General features: G+C 40.0%; 1 protein-coding gene across 9 annotated transcripts in view; it reads right to left on the reverse strand.

Annotated features, from left to right (window-relative positions):
- The window catches only part of LOC120304550 (potassium voltage-gated channel subfamily C member 1-like), a 64282-nt gene that overhangs the window by 18001 nt on the left and 23174 nt on the right, over positions 1 to 23107 (reverse strand). For 2 of the 9 annotated variants that reach the window (XR_005555743.1, XM_039335277.1), the window contains exon 3: positions 19464 to 19658. Coding sequence is in view for 4 of the 9 variants with exons in the window: in XM_039335277.1 (XP_039191211.1) it covers positions 19464 to 19658 (195 nt within the window). In the remaining 5 variants the exon portion in view is untranslated. Of the gene's footprint in view, positions 1 to 4428; positions 4486 to 5667; positions 5711 to 10981; positions 11103 to 19463; positions 19659 to 23107 lie in introns of all 9 variants that reach the window. The other 7 variants (XR_005555744.1, XR_005555747.1, XR_005555746.1 and 4 more) reach the window with 7 other exon arrangements.

Here is a 23107-nt window from a genome sequence, read left to right on the forward strand (position 1 = left end):
ATTATTAATAATAATAATAATAATAATAAAGTTGGAAGGTATCTTGGATATTCACACACACACACACATATATATACATACATACATATACATATACATGATTGTGTGGATCACAACAAATTGTGGCAAGTTCTTAAAGAGATGGGAGTACCAGACCATCTCATTTGTCTCTTGAGAAACCTATATGCGGGTCAAGAAGCAACAGTGAGAACCGAACACGGACCCACTGATTGGTTCAAAATTGGACAAGGAGTCCGGCAAGGCTGTATACTGTCGCCCTGCCTATTTAACTTATATGCAGAGCACATCATGAGAAAGGCAGGGCTAGATGAATCAAAAGTTGGAATTAAGATTGCTGGGAGAAATATCAACAACCTCAGATATGCAGATGATACCACTCTAATGGCAGAAAATGAAGAGGAACTAAAGAGCCTCTTGATGCAGGTGAAGAAGGAGAGTGCAAAAGTTGGCTTGAAACTCAACATTAAGAAAACCAAAATCATGGCATCCGGCCCTCTCAATTCTTGGCAAATAGATGGGGAAGAAATGGAGGTAGTGACAGATTTTATTTTTCTGGGCTCAAAGATCACCTCAGATGGGGACGGCAGCCAAGAAATTAAAAGACGCTTGCTCCTGGGGAGGAAAGCTATGGCAAATCTAGACAGCATACTAAAAAGTAGAGACATCACCCTGCCAACAAAAGTACGTATAGTCCAGGCCATGGTTTTCCCAGTTGCAATGTATGGCTGTGAAAGTTGGACCGTAAGAAAGGCTGAGCACCAAAGAATTGAGGCCTTGGAACTAGGGTGCTGGAGAAGACTCCTGCGAGTCCCCTGGACTGCAAGGCGATCAAACCGGTCAGTACTAGAAGAGATCAACCCCGACTGCTCTTTAGAAGGCCAGATCCTGAAGTTGAAACTCAAATACTTTGGCCACCTAATGAGAAGGAAGGACTCACTGGAGAAGAGCCTAATGCTGGGAAAGATTGAGGGCAATAGAAGAAGGGGACGACAGAGAATGAGATGGCTGGATGGAGTCACTGAAGGCAGTAGGTGTGAATTTAAATGGACTCCAGAAGATGGTAGAGGACAGGAAGACCTGGAGGAATGTTGTCCATGGGGTCGCGATGGGTCGGACACGACTTCGCAATTAACAACAACAAAATACATATACATACATGAAGATGAGGCACGACCACGAACACGAAGCCAAAAATAGCAAAGCAGCCCACCATCTTAAACCCCCTGCACTTAGACTAACCTGAGCACAACAAAGCCCCCACCCAAACGGAACACTCCCCATCCAATCAGAGCACAGCCAACCCCCCAATCCAATCAGAGCACAGCCAACCCCCCCATCCAATCAGAGCACAGCCAACCCCCCATCCAATCAGAGCACAGCCAAACCCCTAACCAATCAGAACACACCTCCACCCAATCAGAACACAGCCAAGCTCCCACCCAACCAGTTCATACACCCACTGGCAGTTAAAAGGAAGAAACAGCTAAGACCACACATTGCTCCATGAAGCACGAAGCTGAAAACACCAGCCTGAAGATGACGAATGGGACTTCGTCGAAACGTTGCCAAGACACTTCCAATTTTACGCCGGAGAAAACCCGAATAACCAAAGACCTACATACATACATACATACATATACATACACACATTAAAATTAAATTAAATTAAAAGCAAGAATTAAAAACCAAGGACCTGTGGGGAGGGCAGGGGCAGAATGGGGGAGGTGGGATCTGTTGGGATCTGTTGTTACTCGATGAACCACTTCCATTGCGCTGTTCCTCTATTGGGGCCCTAGGCCAACTAACAGAGCCAAGTCTTTAGGCTCTTACAGGTAGCCCTTGACCCATGGTCTTAATAGAGCCTACCCAATATAGAACCTGCCATTTTGGTCACAAATCATAAGGGTCGTTAAGTGAGGCAATCACATGATTGTTCCATTTAACAACCCCCACTTCTCCCATTCCCAATGGGGTCATTAAATGGAGCCTGGGGTGCCTCAGGGGTAGGGGAAGCCCTGAGAGGCCTAGCGCAAGCCTAGACCTGTAATGCAGTACCTTTCTAGCTCACATGCAGCCTACTCTGGGCCTCCCAAGGCTTCTCCCACTTCCTGCTTTGCTTCCTGCCCCATTAGGCCCCACAGGCCTTGGGCCCCACATCCCGCTCCACAGGGCCCCACACCTTTGTCTCCCTCCTGCCCCCGCTCCCAATGGAAGGGATATTTCATTGTGCTCATCACATTGGGCAAGGACCATAATTCATTGTAGCTGCTCTGAAAATGGTGTTTACTTCCAGGACAGAATGACACAGCCTAAGGATGCTGAAGTTTGGAGAGGCCTGCTCTCCTTTCCCAGCTCAAGGTCCTGAGCTCTTCCAAAGATAAGTGCACAGTCGGCTACAAGATTCATTGGTTATAGCTCACAACAGACTCTTGGTAGCATTATCTATATTAAATGGAAGCGTAACTTAGTTTATTCCAGATGGTATGTTTGAAGCTCAAACCATTGTAAGTATATTCATAATATTAACATAATGCATGCAATTAACATGCTATTTGATGAATGAATATGTGAAACATAATTTAAATATATGTTCCAGGTTAAATCTGACTGACACATGTATCATATAACTGAGCGCAGGAGGGGGGGTGTCAAACTTTTTCAGGCTGTAGAACCCATTAAAAAAACATTGGAATCCCTGATCAAAAGGCAAAACTCTAGGGATAAACATTGCCAATAAAATAAAGTTTGTGCATATAATTTATTTATGCAACTTTATATTTTCAAATTAGTTGAGGGTTTCTTTTTTGCTCTTAAGTTTCTCAGGGAACTGCCATCAAATTCAAACAGAACTCAGTTTGAAAAAGCCTGGTATAATGTATATGCTACTGTTAATGTATGGTATTTGTTTTATTTTTTTAATATTTGTTTTATTAAAAACACTATACTCCTTCCCCTTAAAAGAAAGAAGTGGAGAACACACAATCCATGACTACTACTCTGAGGTGTATACAGTATATTATGAAGATATAATATATATATTTGTTGGATATTGATCTGTTCATTCTATCCATCCACCTATCCATCTTCAACCTGATATTCTCTAGATAAACTAATCATGCTGCCTGGCAATTATGACAGTTTTAATGCTATACATCTGAAGCCCACCAAATAGCAGAAGTCTGATCTAGACCAATACAAATGAAACTGCAGAAATTTGCCACTATTGAATACAAATGAATGCCAAGATATCCACTGTTGTGCTTATGTAGCTTATCTGCACCACTTCAGTATACATATTGCAGACTGTTATGAATTGGAACTGGATGGTTGGAGATTTAGTACAATATACATGTAAAGTACACCACCCCATATACCAATGTGGACTTTGCAGACCTATATGACATGATATACAGTATGTAATACTTTTGTATGTTTGTATGCAAGTAGTAAGTCATTATATGTCATCCCGGGGACACTCTACAAAGCATGCTCTTTTTATCAGATGATCATGCTTTTACATATATTCACAATGTGTAACAGAGAGGCATTAGCTTTCTGATCAGAACATTGCACTAAATCTATTACAAATCTGGTGCAATTTCTTAGCTTGTGGAAGCCCAACTTCATCTTTCTTTCTCTTTCTCATAACTCAGTAGAAATAGTCCTTGACTTATGACCGGAATTGGGACTGGAATTTCCATCACAAGTCGTTGTAGTTGTATGCAAAGCCGGACCCGATTTTATGACTATTTTTATGCCCTTGTTTATTAAGCAAATTACCACTGTCATTAAACTAATCATACAGTTGTTAAGTGAATCATGTAATTGTTAAGGTTATCCAGCTTTCTCAAAGGATGTTTTTTGTTTGGATTTAGCAAAAGAGCTTGCAAATCACAATCACATAACCAAAGGATGCTGCACTGGTCATAAATGGGAGCCAGTTGCCAAGTCACTGAATTGCAATCACGTTACTGCGGGGGTGGTGCAACGGTCATGTCAGTACATCTTTTTTGAGTCCATCGTAAATATAAACAAAAGGTTGTAAGTTGAGGACTATCTGTACTTTCATGCAAAAGAGTTATTCTGTATCAGAGATGGCTGCTGCTCAGCCCTGCTATACACATGGTGTGTTCACATGACACAATGAACAGAAACAAAGTCACAATGATTTAGCCTAACAATGATGTGCTAACAACTGACTTAGTAAGTTAACCAGAAGGGTCATGCAAACACATCCAAATAGATCTTATGTGATGTCCCAATTCAGTCCTGAGCAGGAGAGAGAAAATGGCCCTGGCTATAGACAGAGGACAGGGTCCTAAGGCCTCCTCTCTTATTCGCCAGCAGCCCTCAACCCTACCCCAAAGGCAACAAGTAAGATTGGAGTGAAAGCAGAGCAGGGCTGACCTCCTCCAGGGAGCGCTGGAGTTCACATGCCCAGCCAGTCTCAGGCGGTAATCAGAGCTGGGAACAAAGAAAGACACAGATACCTGATCACACGGGCTGGAAATGCTAAGCAGGATAGCTTGTGCAAGCAAACGTTCATTCCTTCGTGTGCAGAAGAATGAGACTTTTGCATATAATCAGCGTGTGCTCACCCTTTATTTTGACACACAGCATGGAATAAAAGGAATAACAGCACGTGCAAAGTGCAGATTTCCTGTATTCATCGGTTCATTTTTACCTACATAGGAACATTTTGCACATTCTAAGATTCGCTCACACCACGTAAACTTTTACTTTTTACTGTACAATTCAGTGAAATTGTACAGAATCACTGAAATGAAGCGAAACTTAACAAGCAAGGAGACTATCCAGTTTATTTTCACGTGCAACTCTTTAAATTAAATGCAACTAAGCAGTAGATTGCACGCTTAACCTTTAGGTTCACCTGTAGCTCGAACCAGGTATGCATGCAGATGCATTTCATTGTTTCTGTCCCATTAACACCAATTTTGTGGTGCTAATGGGAAGCCGAGCTTCCTTGGCATGCAACGATATCCAAACCTTTTACCAGCCACACCGTTTGACACTTACCTGTTTTTGCACACACTGTTGTCTACACCCAGAATTCAATTTTGCAACCAGGGCAAGCCACACCTTTATTTCCTTGGCCATGATTTGGGGTTTTGCATATGCACATATCACAGATGCTTAGGTAAACATGCAAAACAATAGGCACATGGAAAAAGGAGAGGAGCACTGATTTGCACACGCAGGAAAACTAAAAAGTGTGAATGGCAAGAATTGTACCAAGGATTTGGATGGATAACATTGTTTGAACCAGATCCAATGGAAAGTATAAAAGTGAGAATCATGGTACTGCTGGGCAACAAAACTGTGCTAGCACTTCTAAGAATTGTGTCCAATGCACAGGATCTTCATGATTTAATTTTTTCAATCTTTTGTGGCTACAAATATTGATATAAGCAATTAAGGCATGACAAGAAGTCTAAAAGCTGTTTGATGGAACTATGTTTTGGATTCTTGTCCTTCTCCACCCAACCCCTGAACTAGAGACTGGCATGAAGCCCCAGTTTCATCCAGACATCTCTAACCAGCTGCCTGTGAAAAATGGAAAGTGCCCCCCATTCACCCCCAGGCATATAAATAAGCAGGCTAAGGTGTATGGCACAAGATACGTACCTGGCTCACGCAGTCGGGGCGTTACGAGAATACAGGGTAGACCCTACAAGACGTATGAAATGGGGCATTAATTGGTATCAAATATTGATGCAGCCCACCCCAGGGAAGAACACAAGGGAAGCCCCATCTCTGCCATGAACAAGAGGCTTTTTCACTTGATGGATGATGTTGAATACCACCTATCTCTGTGGCCCAGTCAAGCTAAGGATTGTGTTTTCTGCTTTTTTACCCCTTCAACAATTCAGCTCCTCCCAATTTCACCTCAGCTCCATGCTCCATCCTCCATTAATTTGTTCCCCTAATGGTCAATGTGCCTTTACAGCGTTGTTTTTCAAACTTGTCAATTTTAAGATGTGTGAACTTCAACCCCTAGAATTTCCCAGCCAGCATGCTAGCTAGGGAATTCTGGAAGTTGAAGCACACACATCTTAAAGTTTCCAGGTTTGAAAAACACTGCTTTTTAAAGCTTTCTCAATTTCTCTTTTTTCTATGTTTTAAGGGCAGGGACTGCTTGACATCCCAACTCTCAGTTCTAGGGCTATGGGGCTCCCCATCGTTCTCCTCCATGGACAGGCGCAATATTTGCCCTGAAAATGAAAACAGATAATAATGAAATAAAGCCAAAGCACATAGGACATGGGAACGGGAGAGGAGGGGGAATTAGTGAGGAATGTATGAGTCTGTATCTATATATATGATAGGTGAGAAGAATAGAAATGAAGATATTGGCACCCTACCCAAGTAGGTAAAATTTTGAGTGACTTAGCCATTGTTTTGCCACAATCCCTTTTGAATTTTAATCCTGATTGTAAAAAAATGCCTACTAAAGAAGCTTTTCCCCAACATGGTGCCCTTTCCATGTGGTGACTCATGTAGTTCCTGACACAGCCTCTGGAGGGCCCCACACATCTGGAGCACCACTGGTTGGAGAAATCTATGTATGGAATATACTATTGAGGTCTGAGATGGAAATGAACAGCATGCCTAAAACTAATATTGATCACATCTGCTCATTCTTGGCCACTTTCTTTTTGTTGTTTCCCTTACTGCACATAATTTAGATGTTCCTTGAGTTTGAAGCTTTTTATGGGTTTTTGGTTAAACACAAATAAATTCTTATAATTCATTTAAAAATATGAAGAAGGGTCTGGCAAGGGATTAACATGATATGTTATGACTTGTGAATAACCTGAAGTAGTTAATTGTTACTTTAGCTGTACTGTAGAAGATAGGAGAAGATAAGAGTGAAGAGGTAGCCCGATACCTCTCCTTTTTCTATGATTTGTCTTTCAGAACTTGGAGAGAGGAAAAATTCTTCTGCTAACCTATGAGTGTGTAGGTACATGTGTGCCCATGTCCTAGAATTATATAAAATGGGGGTGCAATCATTGAACTGCCTGATACTAACACATTGCTTGTTTCTGTGGATCTAAGCTCTTGACAGAGATTTACAGTGACAGTATAAATAGGATCAGTTCGATAATAGAAAAGGATTGCTTAAAAAGAGGATTTCAAAATCTGCTGGTTTGCATGGTATTTGCATATACTGCTCTATATTAGTGTTTCTCAAGTTCAGCAACTTTTAGAGTTCAGCTCCTAGAATTCCCCAGTCTGTTCCATACATCTTAAATTTGTTGAGGTTAGAAACACTGCTCTCTCTATATATATAAGTGATTTCTAGTGGAAATCACTACTGGTAGTCCTTGACTTATGACCACAATTGAGCCCAAAATTTCTGTTGTTAAGTGAGATATTTGTTAAGTGATTTCCCCCCATTTTACAATCTTCCTTGCAACAGTTGTTAAGTTAGTTACACAGCTGTTAAGAGAATCTAGCTTCCCCATTGACTTTGATTGTCAGAAGATCACAAATGGTGATCAGGACACTGCAACTGTCATAAATATGAACCAGTTGCTAAGCATCCGAATTTTGATCACATATTCATGGGGATACTGCAACAGTTGTAAGCGTGAAAAACAGTCCTAAGTCATTTTTTTCAGTACTGTTATAATTTTGAATGGTCACTAAATGAACTGTTGTAAGTGGAGAACTACTTGTACTGTGAGGTTTCTCAAACTTTGCAATATCTTGATTCCTAGATAAAAAAGGAGACAGGATTTCAAACACATTGTTGTGGCTGATACCTTGACTATTTTTTACCACTTTCCTGTAGACACCCCAGAACTTATAGTGATAAATGGAGATGTGCCTGAATAGTCTTCCATAGTAATGGATATACCAATTATCAATTCTGCACTGCACAGGTCCTATTTACTGTAAGAGAAAAAGGGGTTGTCAGCTATGCTATGTATCCATACTACATCCTAACTTGTTGTTGTTAGTTGCGAAGTTGTGTCCGACCCATCGCAACCCCAACGTTCCTCCAGGCCTTCCTGTCCTCTACCATTTTCTGGAGTCCATTTAAGCTCACGCCTGCTGCTTCCGAGACTCCATCCAGCCACCTCATTCTCTGTCGTCCCCTTCTTCTATTGTCCTCAATCTTTCCCAGCATTAGGCTCTTCTCCAGTGAATCCTTCCTTCTCATTAGGTGGCCAACGTATTTGAGTTTCAACTTCAGGATCTGGCCTTCTAAAGAGGAGTCAGGGTTGATCTCCTATAGGATTGACCAGTTTGATCGCCTTGCAGTCCAGGGGACTCGCAGGAGTCTTCTCCAGCACCATAGTTCAAAGGCTAACTACTGATGGGCAAAGTTATTGTCTTACCTTTCTTAGTTAGACACCTTTCTTAGATCAGTAAGTTTTTTTCAATGAAATGTTTTGAAAACTCAGCTTCTGAGTTTTCTCTAGTCCTAACATATTAGACCCTGCTTGACTTCCAAGTTCAAACAAGGTTGTCCCGATGCTATTCCCTGCTAATATTCCAACAGAAGGTAGTCTTTGCAACTAATTCATTGTTTCTGAGACTTGGCAATTTTGTCTTAGCTAGGGAATTCTGGAAATTGGAGTCCACCTGTCTGAAAGTTGCCAAGTCTGAGAAACACAGCTGATTAATAGAAAACGCCTTCAGTGGATTGTTCTCTGACAGCTCTCCAAATACAGATTTAACCTTTATTTGTGATATATTTGGCATATAGTAAGGGTTTGTCGTAAAAAGGGTCTGTCATAAGTAGTCAGACCTTCATAACCCAAAATATATTAAAGCTCGGTGAAGTACAGCATATAATTTCTTAAAAAAAATAAACTCATTAAGTGGACATTTATGCTACAGATTCTCTGAAAAGTATAAAAATGATTGGTCCAGGGGAAAAAAAAAACTGGGGTCCTTTACCTGAATCTGATCTGAAATTAAAAATTATAAAATGAGAATGGAGTACAGTACAGTGATTACACAAAGGGTTTTCCTCTTTCCTATAATACTAGAAGGCCTCTCATTCAGGAGAACTATTTAGATAGTCGTAAATAGGTTGACAGAGATAACACTAAGCTATCAGTGGTACAAAAGATGATCACTTCCAATTTAAATGGCTTTAATGAGGATAAGGAATAACCTACTCATGGAAGCAACATTTTAATAGCCTTTGGCCATTACAACTGATTGGAAATTCCATGTCCAATATAGCAGCAGCGTATTTCTAATTAGCACTGCTAGGGGGTAACCGGGTCAATTATCAAGAAAATGGCCTTTAAGGGAAAAAGGCTATTGGAGTATACAAGAATAATAATTAGTCTTGTAATTGGGCAGTGTATATGTATAATTAAAAAAATAATTGGTCCAATCCACAGGTAGTCCTCGACTTGCAACAGTTCCTTTAGTGAACATCCAAAGTTACAATAGCAATGAAAAAAGTGACTTATGACCATTTTTCACAGTTATAACTTTTGCAGCATCCCCATGGTTACGTGACCAAAGTTCAGATGCTTGGGAACTGGTTCATACTTATGACCATTGCTGTGTCCCAAGGTCATGTGATCACCTTTTGCAACCTTCTGACAAGCCAAGTCAAGGGGGGAAGCCAGATTCACTTAACAACTAGGTTACTAGCCAACTGCAATGATTCACTTAACAATTGTGGCAAGAAAGGATGTAAAATGGGGCAAAACTCACTTAACTGTCTCACTTAACAACAAAAATTTTGGACTCAATTATGGTCTTAAGTTCTTCTTGAAATCTTCTGTAAGGATAGCAGATCTGGGTTGTAAATCAATCAATCAATCAATCAATCAATCCCGCATTCAATCACCAGGGGGAAGCAAAAAAGAGTTTTTCTGTACTGTATCTCTTTGCTGCCATCCTCTGTTGAGCTTTGCAATCCAGATCTTGTAGGCCCCTACTTCAGTCATACTTAGAATCATTTTTAAAAATTATTTCTAAAATTAACTCACTGCAACCCTCTGAAATCAAAACTATCTTGCACTGAGTAGAAGGTTTTACTAATGACCTATGAGATACCTTCACTAAATTTAATATTATGTGTGGTCTGCTGTGCTAAAGAAGGGAATATAATTCTGCCCCATTTTACTTCACACAGGGCGAACATCTGAAGGCTGGCTCAAACATGAAACAGAATGAGATGCCAGTGAGTTGAAAAGCTGATAGTATTATATTAGACTAAAGGAAGTCTTTGACTTACAACTGTTTGTTTAGTGACCATTCAGAGTTACAGCGGCACTGAAAAAAGTGATTTATGGCCGGTTTTCATACTGGTTACCATTGTAGTATCTCTATGGTCATGTGATCAAAATTTGGATGCTGGGCAATGGGCATGTGTTTACAACAGCTGTAGTGTCCTGGGGTCATGTGATCACCGTTTCTAACCTTCCCAGTCAGCTTCCATCGAGCAGAGTGGGGAGGAGGCCAGATTTGCTTAATGACTACACGATTCCCTTAACAACTGCACTGAGTCACATAGCAACAGTGGAAAAAATGGTCATAGAAAGAGGCAGAACTCACTTTCCAACCTACTTAGCAACGGAATTTTAGACTGAATATCGGGGTCGTAAGTCGAAGACTACCTACACAGAGAGGGGCTTTCATCTGTAATGCTTTCAGATGTCAAAAATCTTTTTTGCAAAAAGAAAACCAACAAAGAAATGAAACACAGTGTTTGTGGGGGATGATCTAGCCCAGTCTGCTGTTGCTTTTTGTTTCCTCCAATGGCTTCCCTCCTGACAAATGCAGTTCTTATGGCCTCTTTTTGCCCAAATAAAATCAAGAACTTGAGCTGGAGGAGGAGGAGGAAACTTCAGAGTGGATGTCAAATGTTCTTTTGGAGGGGGTTGCAAAGTGCAAGTAGACCACCAAACTGGAAGTGTGAGTCAAGGGGATAGAGAGCAATGGGGAAAAGCCTACTCACCAATTCCCTGCTTTCCAGGCCTCCTACTCATGCTTCCAAGGAGCTGCGTTGGCATTGTAGTCATGCAGGTACCAGGAGGTGGCAGAGGAGTCAAATGCTGTCGGTGGCAGGCGGCGGGCGCCTGTGAGGCCCAGATTTGGTGGGCAGTGGGATAAAGGGAGGGGTAGGAATAGGAGCAATGGATGGAGATGAAAAGGGGGTCGCGGTGGGAAAAACAGACAGAGGTGGTGTGAGGAGGAGGCACTGAAGATGAGCATGTGATGAAGTCAAGGGAGGCATGGCTGTGGGAAACCACCTACCCGTTTACCTGCTCTGCTCCCAGCCTGTTGTTTGACTCACCTGTTCTATCATATTAGAACAATCCTTCTTAATCTGACAGCCCTCCAGAATGGTAATTTTCAAGGTCTCTAGCAAAACTCTTGGCTGGAAAATCTGGGAGTTGCTGTCCCAGAAAATCTGGAAGGTGCCAGGTCGGGGAAAGCTGTTATTATTTTCCCTGTTGATTTTAATATTTAATTTTCCCTTCCCTCCTGTTTAAATGGAATGATGCCAAGTTTAGGAATGCTAGCTTTGATTCAATGCTAGCTTTGATTTGATCTGAATTCAAATCCATTCTTGGCCCTGAAAGCTACTGAGGCAATATTTGGGTGTCACAAGGATAACACCATTAGTAACTCATGATTTTTTTTCTGCTGCCTATGGAAGAAGCGGAGCTACAATATATAATATTTAAAATAAAAAATTATTTTTCTGTCCAGAAATCCAGTCTTTTTTCTTCTGGATTCTCAGGGGTTCCAATATCAATTGATCATTAGTATTTTCTTTCTTTCAGAAAATATCCAGCAGGCATGGTTTGGAGGAAGATTCCTGAAAGTTTGAATTTAAAATTATGCTAAGCATTCCTTTTAAATATAAGAGAATATTGTGATTTTAATAGGACTATGACTGCTTAATGGTTCTTGAATTTCTTAATTTTGTTCAGTAAATCTCTTTCTTTAGATTTCTTAATGAAGTCTAAAATGGTCTCAGCATCTTTTATTTGTTGCTGTTTGCAATTTATGTTTCTACCAGATCCTGCCATGCTAATCTCTGAGGCAGCAGTTCACCCTCATTTGCTTGAGTCTGAATCTTTGTTTACCTGAATGAGCTGGAAAACTTTCTATTAATGACGTGCCAGGGAATTCTGGGCATGGAAGTCCACACATCTTAATGTCACTGAAATTGAGAAACGCTGTCCTAGAGTAATGGAGCCTATCTCGACACAATTGCTACTGTTCAAACCAATCTATTCCTTAGGATGCTGGTAAAAAGAAAAGTATTAAAAAGGTGGGCAGTTTTTTGTTATCTTGGCCACCTTCAAAGATGAGTAAACTGTAGTTTTGACAGGCCAAAATTGGGGATATTTCTGCCTTCCCTCCCAGCATTTTATAAAGCTGTTAAAACAAAACTATTCCACAATGTTTTTAACTATGCTTTTTAATGTTTTGGGTAGCTATCTGGGAGAGAGGAGGAGGAGTCTCTCTTTTAATTTTTATTCTATGTTTTTACTCTGTGGCACTCTGGTCAGAGTTCTCAGCTTGGGGCAGGTTACAAATACTATGAAATAGATAAATTCAAAAAGCAAGCAAGCAAAGAAATAATATATAAATGCAAAATACAGGCAGCATCCCTGACTTTGGGTTATTTCCTTTAAATAGTCAATCGGGCCGGTGAAAAATAAAACCCCAAATCTTTAAACATTTTTAAAGAAATGAAAATTCTTGCCTTAAGCTATATCTAAATTTTGTCTGCATAATCTTAGCCTTGGTGCTAAGCAATATGGAATTTCCATTTGTGCATATGTGGTTTAATCACCATATGCAAATCAACAATGGTCTACTTCTCATTTTATTTTGGATTAAGATCCACAGAATACTGAAGTCAGTCTGAATTCCCCTATTTTTGAAATCATGCTGGTTAATCATAAAAATGTAGTACAAGCTTATTTCTTCAGTGCTATTTAAAGTGCACTCTCTTATGCTCAGATACCTTTTCTTATTCTTTTGTCACTTTTTTCAGGAACAACTCCTTGATCTGAAATAAGATTTTATCTTTTGCCAAACGGCACTTGGCCTTATTTCCAATGTGTTTTAAAATATGCACACGTACAAATAGGAAAATTAATAATGATTTTCCCCTCAGTTGTACATGCTTTTATTTGCTCTGAAGAGCATAGGCAAATGCCTGGGGCTGATTTAAAATACATTTCCATGTAGATTAAAATTTAAGAGTAAAACCTGGAAACTTTAGAAGCAAGCCTATAAAAGATATTGTTGGTTCCCCTACGCCAGGGGTAGGCAACTTTGGCTTTTTTATGACTCGTGGACTTCAACTCCCAGAGTTGAAGTCCACGAGTCATAAAAGAGCCAAGGTTGCCTACTCCTGCCCTACGCTTACCTAACTGCACTACTTTATTTTATTTTGCTAAACATTTTTCAGCCTTCTTCACTGTTACTCAGACTATGTATCTAGCTTTGCTGATTTCCTCAGAAGCTGATCAGAAGCACTTCAGTGAAAATATCTGAACTGTGACATAAACCTTCTTCCCTCCAAAAATTTACAGGTTGTCCTTGACTTACCACCCCAACTGACACCAGAATTTCTGTTGCTAAGCAAGGTGATTGTTACATGAGTTGTGCCCAATTTTGCAACCATTTCTGCCCTAGTTATTAAGCAGATCATTGCAGGGTCCTCAGTGCTCCCTGAGGTTGGTTTTTTTCCCTCTTGCAGATGTTTTATTACTCAAGTAGGTAACATCATCAGTGCAACCCACTCAGAGAGCACTAAGAATCCTACAGTTCAACCTTGCGCTACAAGTATTCCCTTCTATTCGAATCAGTGCACTTAAGTGAATCCAGCTTCCCCCATTGGCTTTGCTTGCCTGAAGCTGGCTGGGAAGGTTGCGAATGACAATCATATGACTCTGGGACAGGGCAACCATCATAACTACATGCCGGTTGCCAAATGCCTAAATTTTGAACATGTGAACATGGGCATGCTGTGATGGTTGTAAGTGGGAGTACTTGCGTTAAGCCCCTTTGTTCAGTGCCATTATTATAACTTAGAACAGTCACTAAATGAATGGTTGCAAATTGAGGATTGCTCTACCTGCTGCTGCAGGTCTTAGCAACACTGTTCAATGAAAGCAACTCACCAATTTAGACTTCCATTTGAATTGTATGTGTGTGGCCACATACTTTAAGGAACTGCAGAAGTGTGATGCTACTTCTGTCATTTTGATGAAAGCATTGGATTCTGCCAATGACTCTACCTCTATGGAGAAGCTATAACAGTATTTATGTTCTACTTGGAGTAGATATAGGATTGCTAGCAAAGTTACAGTACTGTTGCTTCCTGAGTCCTTCCTTGAGAGGCGGAAGCAATATAGATTGAGACAGGAAGTCCCCTCAAAGTCACACACCACCACCCCAATTTTGACTGCACTGTTTCTGTTCCACCTGATTTTAACCTATGGAGAAGCTCCAAACAGATGGTGTCTGGAGTGAAAAAAGGTTGCAAATCAAGGAAACATCATTGGATAGTAATAGGCTATCATGCCTCGCTGTTCACTTAGGGGTGTTCAAACTTGGCAACTTTACAACTTGGGGACTTCAATTCCCAGAATTCTTCAGCTGGCTGGGGAATTCTGTGAGTTGAAGTGCCCAGGTTGACATGGTCCCCTTGTTTACATAGTGCCACATACAGAGAATTATTTATACTCATGTTCACTTAACGACAATATAGATTTACCACTAGTGCAGTGCATAAACATCCCTTCTAGGGAAGAAGGCAGCCTCTGAAAAATGTCAACATCAGGAATGCATACCACAAAGCAATAACTTACATACTCCCTCATAGCCATGAATAGTACCATCTAAGGAGCACAAGCCATTGATGCACTGGCTAATAGCCACTCCAGTGTCAAATTATTTTTTTGTACTTCAGTTAATAAAACCAGCATCTGAACAATACTGGTTGTTTAATCTGCATACCTTTGAATTAATTAGCCATTGTGGTGTGAGCAGTACTATGTTTTCTCCACTACCCTTTTGTTTCTTCTTCACTAGCAATATATGTGCTTAGAAAGTGCCCACCTATTCAAACAGGCAATCTGTCCATGGTGTATACTTTAAGGCTATGGCCTTAAAGCTACTTTGTCATGAGTTTAGGTCTGTCCTGTGGTACTGAACAGTATTTCAATAACTGCATCACCTTTTTTATGCTTATCCAGAATGTTTTTCAACAGGGTGGCAAATCAATATTAAAGAGTATATCCAACCAGTGCATTATATGAGTCCAACTAAAAAAGAATATGGGTGATAGACAGAGATAGAGGTAGAAAGATAGAGATAGAAAGATATAGTTGTAGTAGATAGAGATAGAAAGAGAGATCAATACAGTAGATAAATGATAGATAGAAATAGAGTGAGCAGTACAGATAGAGAGATAGATAGAGATAAATAAATACAGTAGATAGATAGGCAGATAGAGTGGTCCTATTGTTTTAAATGTTAAAGTATTCCCAGTACTCCTTTTTAGCTGGATGTTGGGCTCACAGAATGCAGTGGCTGGGTTTACTCATCAATATTGGTTTGAATATCAGACTACATTCCTTCAGGAAGAACAGGCTCTCGGAATCCTACACAGTTGCATTGGATATGCACATCCCACCTAAAATCAAAGAGAATCATCTTTCTGCCTTCAGAATTTTTGTCTCTGTTTTAACTGAGTTGTTCCTTGAAAACTGATTTGATTAACCTTGTCTGCTGCCTTTATCTGGAAGACTGACTTCATTCCACTTGATGAACTTAAAAGCCTGCCTACCCTTATGCCAACAGAAATAAGGCCAATAAAAATATTTGGTAATCTACTTAATCCTAGGTTGAATGTCTACGTCTCTAGAACAGAAAGGTGATTGTTAGAATTTGGACTTTGTGATGATCGTTCCACTTCTGTGGTTCTTCTTTGCCCATTGCTTGCTGATCTTCTCTACTGTGCACCACCATGAAAGGTCTGTGGTATTCTCGCTTCCTTGGTGGAATTAAACTCATCGTCAGCTTTCATTTGCTGTCACCTCCTGTTTGCCTGCTGTGACAGGGGCAACCTTGTCTCTGTTTGAAAGTTTGCCTGCTGCTATGATCAGTTTCTGACAGATGCTAGACCAGAACTTACACAGCACATAAACATGCTGACGATGACTCCTGGGCTAGAGGAATCACAATCTCTTATTCTTTTTCACACAGAGAGATGAACACAATTACAGTCAACTCTCACCTAATGCAGAATGAAGGACTGCAATGAGTTGATGCTAAGTTCCATAAAAATGATCGATGACTTTTCTAGCAATATTAATTTTAGATGTATCATTGACAGTCTAGAGTCAATTATCACTATATCCAGAGTTAACAATCGCAACAACCTAAAATATTTTCCTAACCAGTTATTTGGTTGTGCAGTTAGCGTGACTGTTTTTTTTTTAAAAAAAGCAATATGGACCATTTGAGAATTTTTGAATAGAATAATAGAATTAATAAAGATTAGGTAAATTTTGCTGATTTATCAATAAACACTAATTTGGAGGTCAATCATGAATACATGTACTCCTTGACCCATTGGTTTAGCAACTGTTCAAAGTTATAACGGCACTAAAAAAAGTATCTTACAACTGGTCCTTTCATTTACAACCTTTGCAATATTCCCCACAATCATGTGATCCAAATTTGGATGCTTGGCAACTGGTGTCCCTTGCTCATGTGATTGCCAATTGTGACCATCCCAACCAGTTTCGACAAGCAAAGTCAATGGGGGAAGCCAGATTCAACAACTGCATCATTCATTTAACAACCATGGCCAAAAAAAGATTGCAAACTCAGGCATGTCTCACCTAACACCTTGCTTAACAACAGAAATTCTGGTCCCAGTTGTGGACTACCTGTACTGCACAGAGACTGTATCTAAGCTGCAAAACTTTCGATGATGACTAGATGGCAATACAGAGTAAGTTGCCATGTAATGTCTAGCCAGGATTTTGCAAGCCAGATATTGTAGCCCTAACCCTAAAAGCTGTGAGATCTCTGTTTTCAGTCTTCCTGTTGTAAAGATCCCAGTTGCTTGCCCAGCATGATGCACTGTTCCTGGACAGGCACTACGTATGGGGCTTCCTCACTATAAATTAGCAGTCTAGAATCTCCTGACACAACTCTCTTGCGATTCACTTGAGTCTAAAAACAAATCAAGGATTTGACAGGAGAGATCTTTGAAGGAAACAGAGGAGGAGGAACTGAGGAAGAAGCATTGTATGTGTATCATACCCAATTACATCAATGCTAAATTTGTGACCTATCTCGGCTGAACTCAAGAGAGTTGGAGTCTGCAGGGTTTTTGAACAGGAAAGGTCAGAATACAGGTAGTCCTCGACTTAACAACCACAATTGAGCCCTAAATTTCCACTGCTAAGTAAGGCGTTTGTTAAATGTGTATTGCCCCATTTTACAACCTTCTTTATTACCGTTGCTAAGTACGTCATCCAGTCATTAGGTGAATCTAGCTTCCCCCATTGACTTTGCTTGTCAGAAGCTCTCTACGAAGGTTGAAGATGACAATCCCAGGACCTCAGAACACTGTAGGCATTGTAAATACATGCTGATTGCCAAGCACCCAAAGTCTGATCATGTGACCGTGGGATGCTGCAGTGGTCATTAGTGTGAGAACTGGTCATAAATCACTTTTTTCAGTATTGTTTTAATTCTGAACATCCATTAAATGAATAGTTATAAGTCGAGGACTATCTGCCAACAAGATGAGTGGAAGGAACATGATTCTCTTTTATATGGCAACATTTATTTTACAAAAGAGTTCAGCTGTGTTTGGCTAATACAGGAGTAACCAAATTCTTCAGCTTATCAACCTATTCATGAAGCTTCAGATTCTTCATTGATCCTCCCCAAACATTTATTGTAGGGGAATGATTTAATAAATATTTATTGTTGTTATTGTTCAGTTGCTAAGTTGTGTCTGACCCCCCATGGATCATACCACCCCAGGCTCTCCTGTCCTCCATATTGTTTCCTGGAGTTTGCCCAAATTCATGTTCACTGCTTGGATGACACTGTCAAACCATCTCATCCTCTGCCATCCCCTTCTCCTTTGGCCTTCAATATTTCCCAATATCAGCAACATCAACCCCTTGGATGGTCCCCTCAACCCCTGGGAGTTAATAATGATCATTTTGGGGAACCTCAGGCTAGTGATTCTTCAGTTAGGCTAGCAGGTCTTCAATTAAGCTGATAATCTAAAACAGTGTTTCTCAACCATAGCCATTTTAAAATGGGTGGACTTCAACTCCCAGAATTTCCTAGCCAGCATTAACTGGCTAAGGAATTCTGGGAGTTGAAATCCTCCCATCTTAATGTGACCAAGGTTGAGAAACATTGATCTAAACCAGCCCAAGGTTTACAATGGGGAAAATCTCTCATTAGAAGATGTCTGACTAGAGCCTTGTTATTGCTATATTTCAGATAAAAATGTTGCAGGAATTTGAAGTAAGTCAATTAGGCTCAAGCTTTACTTTTTTTCTATTTATAACAAATTTGGAGAATGGGAAATAACTTCATGGCCACTTCCATGCCCTTCCAATAAATCCCTGTAAAATAACTAGTTGTCATTTGCTGCTATCTCCCTTAAAAGAACAACATGAAACACCTGAAGAGCAACTGCAGGCTACTATTGGAAGACAGAATGATACCTATGGGGAGAAAACATGGTGGAGTGGGGGAAAAAGTGATGAAAAAGCAAAAGCTGATAAGGGAAACATTACTTTGTTGAGGGAAGGGGTGAGGTAATGAAGCTGGGGAACTGTGCATATAATTATGTAACAGAGTTTTGAAAAGAATGGACTGCCGATGCTGATGGAGAATCAAGTTTATCCCCAAAATCTCAACTTAAAATTAGCTGTGTTCATGGACTGACTTCTGGAAAGAGGTATTATGGCAGTTTTTTTCAATCTGGGAAAGACTGATCTAGAAAGACTGGACTACAGTTCTCAGAATTCCCAGTCAGTTTGACCAATGGGTATTCTGGCTTATGGTCCAATAGATCTGGAAGCACCAGGTTGGGAAAGGTTATATGAGATAATGCTGTCCCTTGAGCAATACATTATGTTGTTAAGGCACTAGAGTCGAACAAATGGAGACCTCGCTGGTTGCTAGGACATTATCTTCCCATCTTGATCTCAAGATTAGGCTTTTACTTAAGTCAGTTACATATTTGCAATTTTTCTCCTTTATCCCTGAAAAGTGACAGTTCTACAATTTACTGAGACAAAGGTTATGGTGGTATTAGTGATAATGGTGAAGATAACGTACTTGGGTACAAGCTTAAAGGATGGAATGCAAGCTTTGCAGAAATAGGCAGGGGAAAATGATGGTGACATATGTACACATACCTTTTCGGATGTTTCCATCAGGTGACTGCCCAAAATCACCTGTGGAGAGGAGAAAGCAGGCTCGGTCACGATTATAGCGCTCTCGGCCACCAGGTGTGACAGGTGACTTCTCCTCAGGTGACAGGGCCTGATCAATTGTGGGGCAGTCTTCATTAGCCAGAGCTGCATTTGCTGCATCGCCATTCTGCTTGGAATCTGTAAAGGAAAAGGGGAAGGGGAAGGGAAAGAAAAAATGTAGAGCAGACGTAAGAAGATCACTGAAATATCTTCTAAATATAAATATCAACCTGTAAGGAATTAAAACAAAATTGGATGCTCAAATGTCTCAGAAGCTTCTGATAGTTTTTGCAGAAATGGATGCTGATTAAATAGGCTTTGGTTTAATCCAGGAGAAGTCTGGCTCTTCCTATATTTTTAAAAGTACAGTATGTATGTTTTGAAAATCTAGGGGAAAATTTAAACTGTTTCTCGGATTGCTTTGTGATGATTCCAAGTCTCCTAATCCAAATACTTTAAACCTTTTTAAAGTAGTACCTATTACTGGGAAATGAGGCATTTAGTTTTAGTTCTTGCAAATCCAAGATGTAAATGATTTCTTATAATTACAAGTGACAAGCAATTAACAGTCAAGTTTCAGAAGATTTTGTTCAAACATAATCTGTGTTCAAAAAATTAGCGATGACTATATTTCCCCTCTCAGAAAATGAGGGAGTACTGTCTAACTGCTTTGCCGTTATAGTTTGGTCTAGGCAGTGCTCAATTCACTTGACGTATATTAAATATTAATTTAGCCATGATTTTGTACCCCAGTCTGTGATTCAAAAACACAAAAGTGAAGGTATTTATCATTTCTGTCAGTAAGAGTTATGTGTTAAGAATGGGTTCCCATCTATATACTACTAATACTCTTGTGTCTGTGACTTTTAACTGGGAAAATGGTGCAAAGCCTTTTCAACCAAAGTACCTCAAATGGACTAACTTACAGAATGCGTCCCAAAACTGGTCCATGACTCCCATGGAATAGAAATTTGACCAATTTTATAAAATGTTTTATGACATAGACAAAATGTCATAAAACATTTCCTGTGCTGATGTTTGACTGTGCTATATACAGTTCAACATGGGCTATCTTTAAGGCAGATACATCCATGAATATTTCCCTGAATTTTTAACACCTTTTCAAGTACATTAGAAGCTCTGCCATTGTTGAAGGCATTGAGGAATCTGATAAGAAAATATCGCTGAAGCAATGATCCAATAAGTCACAGCTCTTCTAATATTTATTTAAAATAATGATTAGGTCCCCAAGCAATCTGCCTCAGGAATTGCAGTTTAGTGTTAGGTCCTGTAATGGAAATTATGACAGATAGACTTTTGTCCAACTTTCCAATCAAATAACATCTGTACTGGAGAAGGTCTCCTGAAAACAAGCAAGCCCCAAAAAGTATTTTTGGTATAATTCACTAATCAATTTCAAAAGACATAACACAACCTGCCTGAAATTGTTAGGGCTACCAAATTTAAAAAATGTACAAATAAAGTATCCATGGGTAGGATGCAAAGAAAACATGCATAATGATGTCATATGGATGCTGTGACTTATGTATTTGAATCAGACATTGTGGCTCAAGTAAGTCACATTTGTGCGATGACATCACCACACACATAGAGTCACTGCAGTTTGCGGCAGAGCACATATATACGAGATTTTGGGTTTCCTCAGGGATTATCATAGTCTGAAATAGAAATTTTATTTTATTTAGAGACAATGTTCTAAGTAAAATTTGGCCTTCATAGCTGCATTCTCATATCTTGTCCTGATCTTTAATATAAGCTACACATAAGCAGGCCCTTAGGTATGATCAAGCAATCCTGTGGAGGAATTTATTGCCGGTTTTATTTTTAACCTGATAATATCACTTGACATTTGAATGGATGAGGCTATCAGAGGTTACTTGTCATATATCATTATGTTGTATTGTGTGACGGAATTATTCTAGAAAGATCCAAGGCTGTTAGAACAATTTTTCTTACGGGAGGGGGTAAAGTTTGTGGAAATGTTGAGACGCTGTTGAAGTGGAAGGGCATTGCTTTGTACAGAATTAGGTGCTAGATGAGGCACCCCTTGCTCAAGGGGTATGGTGTTGATTTTGATGGACATAATGGTGTATAGCCTATGACCCTTATGCAATCACATTTTGCCCAACAATTGAAATAGCAACTGAAACACTAGCTAAAGTTCCCATTTACCCAGTGACAAAATACTTGTTTGTACACTGGCAAGCTCTCTGTGCTAAAAGAGAAATACTTCTTTGAGCAAAGATCTCTGGAAGGGTTTTGGGCCCCAATAAACAACAGTATCTATTCTGCACGTTCATTCACACCAGTGGTTCTCAACCTTTCTAATACCGTGACCCCATAATACAGTTCCCCATGTTGTGGTGACCCCCAAGTGGGTGTGGCCATCAATAAGAGGGAGTAGGACAGTTAGGGAAAAGGGAAAAAAATGGCGGACAGCGTGGTTTGGTGACCCCCGTGAAATGGTCATTCGACCCCAAATGGGGTCCTGATCCACAGGTTGAGAACCACTGATCCACACTGACATGAAACCTCTGTCATTCCTAAATTTAATCTTATTGCCTCTTTCCCTGCTCTTTTAGCAGATAGGATGAATAATTTTTCCATTCTTCCTCACATGAACAATTGTCTCATCTATGCTTCTCCTCCAGGCTTTATAAATAGAAAAAAAGTAAAGCTTGAGCCTAATTGACTTACTTCAAATTCCTGCAACATTTTTATCTGAAATATAGCAATATTGTTATTTTTGACTTTGGTCGCAAGCCTTAGTTCATTTTGAGCCTTGGCTTTCTTCACTTCATCTTTGCAGGCTCGGGCTATTTGCTGATATTCTGACTTAGTTATGTTCCCCTCTTTCCACTTTCTATACTTGTCCTTTTTATCTTTCAATTTGTCAGAGAGTTCTTTATGCAGCCATGCTGGTTTCTTTTGAGAGCTGTTGTTTTTCCTCTTTGTTGGTATTGTGCTAGACTGTGCTTTTATTATCTCATTTTTCAAAATTTCCAAGCTTCTTGAGTTGTTTTCCCCTTGAGGATTCTCATCCATGGAATCCTTCCCAAGCCCTCTCTAAGTTTATTGAAATTAGCTCTCTTGAAGTCCAAGACTCTAGTTTGACTGTGTTCTATTGGTTGTGCTTCTATAATGTTGAATTCTAATATTGCATGATCACTTCCTCCCAGGGTTCCTATGGCTTCAACACCGTCTATCATTTCATCTCTGTTAGTGAGAATTAGATCCAAATGGCTAATCCCCTAGTTCCCTTCTCTACTTTTTGGGAGACAAAGTTGTCTGCTAGGTTTGCCAGGAACCTGTTTGATCTTCCACTTGGTGCGGAGTTTGTCTCCCAGTTGATGTCAGGGTAGTTAAAGTCCCCCATTACTATTGTGATGTGCTTCCTACATACCTTAGTTAGCTGACTAGCAAAAAGTTCATCTATTTCCTCTGTTTGGTTGGGTGGTCTGTAGTATACACCTATGGCAATGTCATTCCCCCCCCCCTTTTATATTGACCCAAATGCATTCAAGACAGTTTTTATCATTGTTGTGCTCTATTTCTGTGGAGATGTA

This window comes from Crotalus tigris, unplaced genomic scaffold, assembly GCF_016545835.1.
Source record: "Crotalus tigris isolate CLP2741 ecotype Arizona unplaced genomic scaffold, ASM1654583v1 scf7180000017639.5415321, whole genome shotgun sequence".
In the NCBI taxonomy this organism is placed as follows: Eukaryota; Metazoa; Chordata; class Lepidosauria; order Squamata; family Viperidae; genus Crotalus; species Crotalus tigris.